Source organism: Colletotrichum godetiae (genome assembly GCF_030913485.1).
Source record: "Colletotrichum godetiae strain CBS 193.32 chromosome Unknown BDP55scaffold_65, whole genome shotgun sequence".
In the NCBI taxonomy this organism is placed as follows: Eukaryota; Fungi; Ascomycota; class Sordariomycetes; order Glomerellales; family Glomerellaceae; genus Colletotrichum; species Colletotrichum godetiae.
This window is the reverse complement of record NW_026851313.1, coordinates 218218-227194: the sequence shown is the minus strand read 5'-3', so window position 1 is coordinate 227194 and position 8977 is coordinate 218218. Positions and strand designations below refer to the sequence as shown.

The window sequence follows — 8977 nt, the reverse complement described above, 5'->3', positions numbered from 1 at the left end:
CTATGTCCATGTATGGATACAACAAGCCAGGATACTTCCCAAGGTCTTCCCACACCTTCTATCAAGCCTTAATCAACCTTGCTGGTCTACGCCCCAGTATGGAGAAAGGATAGGACCGAGTCGGCCTCTGGGGCAACGTCATAGGATCGTTTCCAATCATTGTAGTCGGTCAGCCGACTGGTTTGTCCACATCTGCGAAGTGGCAGGATGCGGCTGCAGTATAAAACCATCATGGTGCATACTCGAGAGACATGAGCAGCACTTCCCAAGCTCCCTTGCTCCTACACTACGAGCTTGAAACGTCCCTTCCTCTTATCTCCGCGACTCCTTCACTGGACTATTAGGATATCTGCATGAGTCCTTGAGCGAAGAGCTCCTGCTCCCTTACGGACTACTCCACAACCCACCCACTTTCAAGAGATCCATAGCGTCCACGAGCTTCTGAAATCATGGGCTTGGGCAAGAAGTAAGAATAAAATACTACGGGTTCTTCTCACAGTAACTAATTCCCTGGTTAGGTCCATCCGCATCAATGGCGCCGACTGCGGTATCGAGTCGCTTTTGCTCGGTGTTATCACCAGCATAGGGGGCTTCCTTTTCGGTTACGATACCGGTCAAATCTCATCCATGCTTCTGTTTACGGACTTCAAGAGACGCTTCGCCACCGGCGCTCCAGACGCTGATGGTATTCCACAATGGGTTCCCATCACCCAGTCTCTCATGGTCTCGCTCATGAGTATCGGTACTCTTATTGGTGCGCTCTCAGGTGCCTACACAGCCGACTGGTGGGGTCGACGAAGGAGTTTGAGTTTTGGTGTTGGTGTCTTCATCATTGGAAACATCATTCAGATCTCAGCCATGAACTCTTGGGTTCACATGATGATGGGTCGATTCGTCGCTGGTTTGGGAGTTGGCAACCTGTCTATTGGTGTGCCCATGTTCCAGTCTGAGTGCTCTCCCCGCGAGATTCGTGGCGCTGTCGTCGCTTCATACCAGCTTCTCATCACCTTCGGTATTCTCATTTCCAACTTGATCAACTTCGGCGTTCGCAATATTCAAGAGTCCGACGCTTCATGGCGCATCGTTATTGGTCTTGGTATTGGCTTTTCCCTGCCTTTGGGCTTGGGAATCCTCGTCGTCCCCGAATCTCCTCGATGGCTTGCAGGTCGTCAGGACTGGGAAGGCGCTCGCATGTCCATGGCGCGTCTCCGAGGCCTTAAGGACGATCCGCACAACGAGACCGTCGAAAAGGATCTCCAGGAAATGTTCAAGGTCATCGAAGAAGAATCCAAGACGGGATACGGTACCTGGCTCGAGTGTTTCACTGGATCCTCTGGAATCCCCAAGACTGTCTATCGGACTATCCTGGGTATCTGCATTCATTTCCTGCAGCAGTGGTACGTCGCGACACCTCACTTTCCAACATATGAGAACAGCTTCTAATATCTATCATAGGACCGGTATCAACTACTTCTTCTACTACGGAGCACAGATCTTCGAGTCAGCCGGTATTGATGATCCCATCATGGTTCAACTTATTCTCGGTGCCGTCAACGTTGTGTGCACATTCTATGGTCTCTATGCCGTTGAAAGATACGGTAGACGTTGGCCTATGTTCATCGGTGCTCTGTGGCAATTTGCCTGGCTTACAATCTTCGCCTCCGTCGGCACTGCCCTTCCTCCCGAAACCAGCGCAACCAGCGGCATCGTCATGATCGTCTCGGCTTGCATGTTCATTGCTTCTTTCGCTAGCGTAAGCTTGCCCCTGTCAACTTAGACGCTTCTTTTTACTTACAAATATGGTATAGACTTGGGGACCTATGGCATGGTGCGTCATTGGAGAGACTTTCCCTCTCCGAACCAGAGCTAAGCAGGCATCTCTCGCAACGGCCGGCAACTGGTTGGGTAACTTCCTCATCTCATTCCTCACGCCCTTTGCTACGAATGGGATCTCATTCGCGTACGGTTTCGTCTTTGCTGGTTGTAACTTGGCCGCCGCTTTCCTCGTATGGTTCTTCCTCTACGAGACGAAGATGCTGTCCCTCGAGAACGTCGACAGGATGTACAGCGATCCAAGTGTTAAGCCCTACTCCTCCACCAAGTGGGTTCCGCCAGGTTACATCACTCGAAAGGACAAAGAGGAGTCTGCTTTCCAGAGGGCGTCGGTCCACACCGATAACAGCAACCCGAAAGAAAAGTCAGGCGACGAGAGGCCTTTCTCTGAGCATCATACCAAGCAGGAAACTACATCCAACGCGGTTTGAATCCTTGTAGTCCTATATTCTCTTGTGATCATAAAACCTCTGTAGTAATACCATTGTACATGTTTAAATGTGCGAACTCATAGAACTTTACCTTTGGCGTATTTGATACATAAACACGTATCAATCCGACCTAGAATGCCCTCTGTTCAAGACCTTCACAGTACTTCAACTTAACGATAAGTATCATTCGAGGTAATTATCATCCGAGCTATGTTGAGAAACCAAGACTACTTCCATGTGCTGTTTCAAACCGTTACTGGCCGTCCCCAGTTCTCATGAAAATATTCGAAGGCCTATCTCGGTGCGCAAACTGCTCTTCAACGTCATAATCGATCTCCGGGCCTTCTTGTTTGAAACCCAACTTGGAGTACACGTGTCTACCCATACTTGACGCCTCGAGAAGTAGCTCAAGCCCGCCACGTCGCTGTGCCTCATCGAGACCCCACTGAACCAGTTTCTTGGCGATGCCCTTACCCTGGAACTTGGGATCCACGCCGCACATGTCCAGCACGAAAACTGCCGGCTCAGCCGCCGTCGCTTTCTCTGCGATAACCTCTTCGCGTCGCTTGTGGAGTGATCCCATACAAGCAGCGGCGTATCGCTGCTCGGCTTCGTTCCCCGGGAAGATGGACTCAAGGCCGAGATCCTTGATCAAGTCTTTCGGGGGTTGGTCGCCGTGACCTTCGACGGCGGATTGCTGTGCCCAGATGGCCATGCCGACGATTCTGTGCTGGCCGGCATTCTCGGGATCCGGAACGGTGGCCTTGAGGAACACAACGTTGGGCTCGCCCTTGTTGTTCTTGTTGACGGTGTTGAAGCGCTGAGCCATGCGGCCGGCCCCACGAGCCACACCTTCGGGTGTATCCCAGCCGGGGTTCATGGACAGATAGACACCATCGCGGGCTTGATGGCCGAACGCGTCGCGGACGACCTCGGTGACTTGAGTGAAGTCTCCGGGCTGCGAGATGACTTCGATGCGCACATCAGAGTTCTGCCCTGCGTCGATGGTGCTTGCCATAGTTGCTGCGGGGTAATCGGGGCTACAGACTTCGAATGGCGGGGTAAAGTCTGGGTTCTGTGGGCTTTGAGATGGCGTTATTACACAAGGTTCCAAGGAGTCTCAAGTTGGGTTGACAGTCTGCGATATCTGCAAAGAACGAAGCAACGTGGACAAAGTGTCTACACTGAAAAAGTTAGCAACGTTGCCAAGCTCTTCCTTTCTAGCACGAGAGACGGACAGCCCAAGTTGAACATGAGCGCATAAATCATCCAATGTCATAGAGTTGGCATGGCCCACTAGACTCCGCATCTCGGAGGCGAGCCCCCAATTTTAGTCGTCAACTCCATGTTCCGACTAGTGCCGGAGCTGACTTAACTCTTATCAATTGCCATGATGGATCCATCCTAGGAGAATGCGGCGTTAAATGACAACTTGAGCTCTGATGACCTGTCAGTGACTGAGATAAGTAAGAACTAGGTCTAAGTCAAAAGGGCAGTCTGTTCCAACCACAAAGTGGTAGGCAGTGTCTAATGCAGATACGAAATCCTAATTGAGGCTTGGAATGCCCATAATGTTTAGGCTCTGCCAATTTTCATCTTCAACAAACTGTTTGAGCAAGGACGAATTCTTCCATGAAGCATAGATAACTTTACATTGAGCATCGGAACGACTGTTGCCTTTAAGATTCAATATGCCTTGCATCAGCCAGTCGTCATGTAGTTTTCTCTCGAGGCCATGCCGGCGCTATCCGTAACACCAACTTCATAGCAGGTTCATTGTTCTCCAATTGATTACATCCCTATTTCCAGAAGGTTGAGCCATTAACTAGCAGCCGAAAACTCTGGCAGTGCAAACATTGATACCAGCAGCACCAGCGCCAGGTGCAGCCATGTATTCGCACTTTGTCGCAAAGGTCCATGAGCCATGAGGAGCAGAGTACTCAACAACATCGTCACGAAAGCGCATGTATGCTGAGTATCCAGATCGACAGTTTAGACCTGACATTAGAGTCATAATTAGCTATTGCCGTAACGTCATCAAGTCAGAGCTCGATAGAGTCAACTCACGCCAGCCGTTAGCGTCGCCGTATCCATTGACGCTGCAAACTTTTTGACCATTGTCTGTAAGGGTAATAGTGGCATATTGGAAATTGTTGATGCTCGCGACGAAATCGACGCAGGCTAGTGCAGAGCCAGCGAAAGATGCGAGAACGAAGTTCTTGAGGGAGACCATTTTGAATGGGTTGGTGATTGTCGCTTAAACCTTAAGGATCGATGAGTTAATGAGTGAGGAGATGCGAGCTGAATGAGGTGACTTCTACGATCGTGAGAATTGCACCCGAGAGTTATGGTACTTATACTTGTCCTTGACTCCTTCCTCGATATCGTCGAGGTTGAAGTATCAGCAAACCTTCAGCAACGAGAGCCTAAAATGGCTGCCTAGTCGGAGCTGCCCCATAATCATTTCAATCGTGACCGGCCTACAATCGTTCTCATATTTTGAGGCCTTGACCGCTGCGATGTGAAGCATTGGCGGCTTACTTGCCAAGACAAAAGTCTAGTTGCCTGCCTCGCCAAGTTAGACAACCCCCAGACTCTAATCCCCATGGGGGTTGACGTCGCAGGGGGGGTTATCTACCCTGTCAGAACCTAAGGTTACCTTTCAAGAGAAGTTTTGTCCCGCTTGGTCGTGATTATGGTTGAACCAGGAGTATAACATACCCTCGTGAGCCCGAATGGCAGCTAGCTACTGACTCGGCTCCCCAGCGGCTAGCCACGATGGATGTTGATCCCTTCGCTGAATTTCTCGCGTCTAATAACTTGCTCAGCTGAACATGAAAGAGAATGAAAAGCTCTGAACCATGCAATTGAAGCTGACGTGAGATTCTCTACTTGGTTACAATAAACGAGATGTATTTTCTCGTAATGTGACACCATGAAAATCGGCCATCGCTAGATTCGAAGACTTCACTTTGGCGCACTTACCTACTAACATTGAATGAAAGCTTCAAGGGAAGTTGTTCGACTGCAGCTCAATGACTCTGTGGCACTAAGCCAAGTGAAACGTTCTGCGGCTTATTCCTGGCAATTACCATAGTACCTGATGAGAATATTTCTGCCCAAGCAATTGATCAACTCCTGTGTTGAGTCCTTGATGGTGTAGGCACCCCACAACCCGAACTGGAAGTCCTACTGGAGCATCCCTGCCCTCTTCCCTGCCATTTCAAGGTTAATTGCAATTTTTAATCCGAAAGGAGCGTCACCTGAATCTTACTTCACTTGCAGATTGCTAGAGCTCCGATAGAGCTTATTAGTTTTCCCATATCTCACTTTCCACCGGTCACACGCAGAAGATGACCTTTGGCAGGGTGTGAGTGAATGAATCACTACCTCACGGGACCCAAGATTCAACATTGGTTGCTAAAACTTGAAGCTTCATTCGAGAAATCTAAACAAACAATCTACGAGGCTAAACAAAGACAAGAAAATCTCCTGATATAGCACAGAATCAAATGTCCGAAATCAAGCAGAGCCAACGGCAAATTCCTTGACAACCTTGCACTCCGGGGATGCTCCATTGACAGCATACTCGCAGCGCTCGCCCTTCAGGGTAGAAGCCAACCCCCTCTTCTGCTCCATGCGTGCGAAGTGTCGGGAAAGCTTAGCGGGAACGTTCTTAGGAGAAACATCAGTGAAGGCTTTCTTGGCGGCGTCCCAGATCTTGTTGTCGGAGGTGATGAACGGAGCACCAGCAAACTTGGTCAGCGTCTCTTCCTTGCCATTGAAGAAGCCAGAGAGCTCTTCAAGGAAGGGAACACTGTCGATGGTCTGGTTCTTGCCAGAAAGAGATCGCTTGCCGAAGGACTCCTTGCAGCTGTTGCGGTTGGCGATCTGTCCAACGTTATCGGTTATGTACTTGCAAGCCTGCTCGAAGGTGGTCTTGGCCAGTGTGTCGTTCTTTCCCTTGTTGAAAATGCCGGCGAGGTTCTCCATGTCGAGGTGCAGGGACTGGATGGGCTTGTTGGTGCCGTCGGGTTGACCGTCGAGCCAGATGCAGCGCTGGCGAACACCGTTAAGCACGGCACCCCAGTTCCACTCACGGCCGCACTGGAATCCCAAATCACCAACGGGGATGAAGACCTCGTCACGTCTCGCCTGGGTATCGCTGCCCTTGAGAATGATGTTGGAGACACAAATAGCATTGCCACCAGGCTGGATGTCGAGAGACTTGAGGTTGAAGCCATTGTTGGTCTTGAAGCTCTGAATAGGCGCCTCGGCGTTCTTGAGGCCCTTGAACAGCTCCAGGTCACCATTGTTGCGGCACTGATCCTCGGGCTTGTCACTGTTTCCCTCAAAGACACCAAAGATCTGGGTGTTAGAGAAGTCGGACAGGATGATGGAAGGAGGGTTGCCCGCGGCATCTTGGTTGTCTCCGATTTCCATGCGGATAGTATAGAAGTCAACCTCCTTAGGCTTCGTGTTGATCGCCGACATGATGCCAATGCCCGATGAGACAAGTCCCAAAAAGGTGGCGACATTGCCCATAGCGACGCCGAGGGTTGCAACTGCTCCGATAGCGGCCATCTTGATTCAAAAGATTGGTGATAAGTGAAAGTGGTAGGAAAGTTCCTAAGTGAGTGACTAAAAAGCACGAAAAAAGAAGGAAGTACAACTCGTTGTTGCGATGGAAGACTGATCCGTGTGATGTGATGATGAGAAGGACAACATTTTTCGAGGAAAATGAAGAATCTTTTATAAGTGCCATGATGCCACTAGACCTGCTCCTGTTCCAAGTGCGACCATCCTGATCATTACTCAATATTCGATTTGATGATGGCGAACTGTCACCTCGCTTAGCCTCTTGATTGAATCCATATTACTCCTGGCCAAGTAAGGCCAGCCTCTCCCATGAGAGTCGGCGCCGAGCGGACTCTTTGGCAGTACAAAGGCCGAGTGCCCGATGCTATTCTCAGCTGCCAAGTCCGTATTTCTGCATCGTGAAGTGAATTAACAAGGTTATTGTGGACATTCTTAGCATACATGTTAAGTAGACTGTAGAACCCAATTCTTTACTTCTGAAACCGGCCAGGCGGGACGAGGATCTACACCGGCAACGCTTGACAACCACAATCCATGCACACTCGGAAAAGCTCTCCGAAAAAATCAGAAGGCAGTCTAATTTACAGTGTCGCCGGCGAAGTACATCGCCTGAGTGTTCAGCCACTGCTATGACTCCTGAAGTTCACTGGACTCGAGACTTTGCCTTCTCCCAATTGAAGCTCTTGAAGTCAATGACTTGTTACTCAGAGGATAAATACGCTCTCCGCTGCAAGAGAACCAAGCGGAGATGGAAAGTAGCGTCAGTGCAAAAATAGACTTCCTCTAGCTCACGCAGCATGTGCCCCATATTGTAACCAGGAAGGCCTCGAAGCGGCCTTGTGACCGTCTCCCTGCTTAATGTAGGGGAGAAGGGCACTAGACCCCATTTCCCCATGATAACTAGGCTGATGCTAAGCCCTATCACGAACTTTTAAACTCGGTGGCGCATCAAGGAATAGCCCGCATTATGCGGACTGGACTTCTCCGCTGGCGGCGGGCTGTCAACCTAGTAGACACCAATAAGCGACTTGTCAAAGCTATGTGTCGTACCCAAGGCATTTGTAAACGCATAAAGGAGCCCGATGTCCTCGTAACCCCCTGAATATGTCGCCTTGGCAAGCCACGATCCGGATGAACTCAACAACTTGACTCGTTCGGAAGCCGATAACTTGGCTATTCTGACAAGGCAAACACCTTTCGGTGGCCCCGTGATATGCCATAAAGTGTTGGGAAATTCTGATATTGATGCAATCTAACAGGTTGAATTCAAGTCATTGAACGCACTTGCCTGGCTATCGGCACAAGAGCGTTTGTATGCTCACGTACTCGTGGAGCAGGCCTGAGGGAACGCGTAGAGAAATGCTGCCCACAGCAATGAGCTTCACCGCTGATCTGTAAACATCCAAGTAACATGCAGTTTTCTTCCGAGATCTTCACTAACGCCATGTGTGAGGAAGAGCAATGGAGAAAAGGCCACCTTTACATTCCGAGGCCCCATTTTGTGCTATGGCCGAGAACCGATTGGCTGCTCCTGTTTCACCAACATGGGAGCGATGAGGGCCACCCTTGTTGAAGGTTTCAGCCTCTAGACGAACAGTCAGTCGTCTAGTGGTCCTGTCTAACACTGCCACACTTCAAGATGGGCCGACAGGCATTCCCGTTCCACAGAAATGGGAGACAGCGGGCCGCATGGATCCAAGTTTAGTATCGTCGTCCTCAGCTCGTGCTCATAAGCTTGGAGGCTAAGACAGAAAGCTTTGCCCAGTCTTAGAAGATAATTCACCCAGCTTGTGGCGAGCTACATGTGGAGTTTGTCTACATGGTACAAGTGCAGGAAGTATGCTGGTACAGGTCACGAGACGGCGTTGGACGGTATATGCGTCGATATTGATGAGCTTTATTCTAGTGCCATTTTTGTCCACTTTACGTTGACCACGGTATTGTGAAAGTGTGGTTGCCTGCGCCTAAATACAGAGGACGAATGCTCCTCGAGACGACAATATCGTTTTAAGGTCAGGGTGCCCTTGGGGATAATGATAATGTAGGATTCCTGGATCCGCCAAGTCAACGCGAGACAGGGAGGCACAACAAGTAACAACGTTCCAAAGTTTCTG

At 50.0% G+C, this 8977-nt stretch overlaps 4 protein-coding genes across 4 annotated transcripts; 1 reads left to right on the top strand and 3 right to left on the bottom strand.

The window, feature by feature from the left end:
• Positions 1 to 230: 230 nt before the first annotated feature.
• On the top strand, positions 231 to 2391 carry BDP55DRAFT_368861 (general substrate transporter). Its single transcript, XM_060567091.1, has 4 exons — positions 231 to 466; positions 519 to 1397; positions 1456 to 1753; positions 1809 to 2391. Exons 1-4 carry the CDS (start codon positions 450 to 452, stop codon positions 2262 to 2264), a joined length of 1650 nt encoding a protein of 549 aa, XP_060423879.1. The 5' UTR covers positions 231 to 449; the 3' UTR covers positions 2265 to 2391.
• Positions 2392 to 2517: 126 nt separating this feature from the next.
• Positions 2518 to 3282, bottom strand: BDP55DRAFT_733618 (acetyltransferase; the record flags this gene model as incomplete). The annotated part of the gene is made up of 1 exon (XM_060580117.1): positions 2518 to 3282. One exon carries the CDS (start codon positions 3280 to 3282, stop codon positions 2518 to 2520), a length of 765 nt encoding a protein of 254 aa, XP_060423878.1.
• An 807-nt stretch (positions 3283 to 4089) lies between these two features.
• Positions 4090 to 4497, bottom strand: BDP55DRAFT_733617 (uncharacterized protein; the record flags this gene model as incomplete). Its single annotated transcript, XM_060580116.1, has 2 exons — positions 4090 to 4262; positions 4332 to 4497. The coding sequence occupies 2 exons, from the start codon at positions 4495 to 4497 to the stop codon at positions 4090 to 4092; spliced, it is 339 nt and encodes a 112-aa protein (XP_060423877.1).
• Positions 4498 to 5543: 1046 nt separating this feature from the next.
• Positions 5544 to 6995, bottom strand: BDP55DRAFT_680835 (BIG4 precursor). The gene has a single exon (XM_060576140.1). It carries the CDS (start codon positions 6846 to 6848, stop codon positions 5787 to 5789), a length of 1062 nt encoding a protein of 353 aa, XP_060423876.1. The 5' UTR covers positions 6849 to 6995; the 3' UTR covers positions 5544 to 5786.
• Positions 6996 to 8977: the final 1982 nt, after the last annotated feature.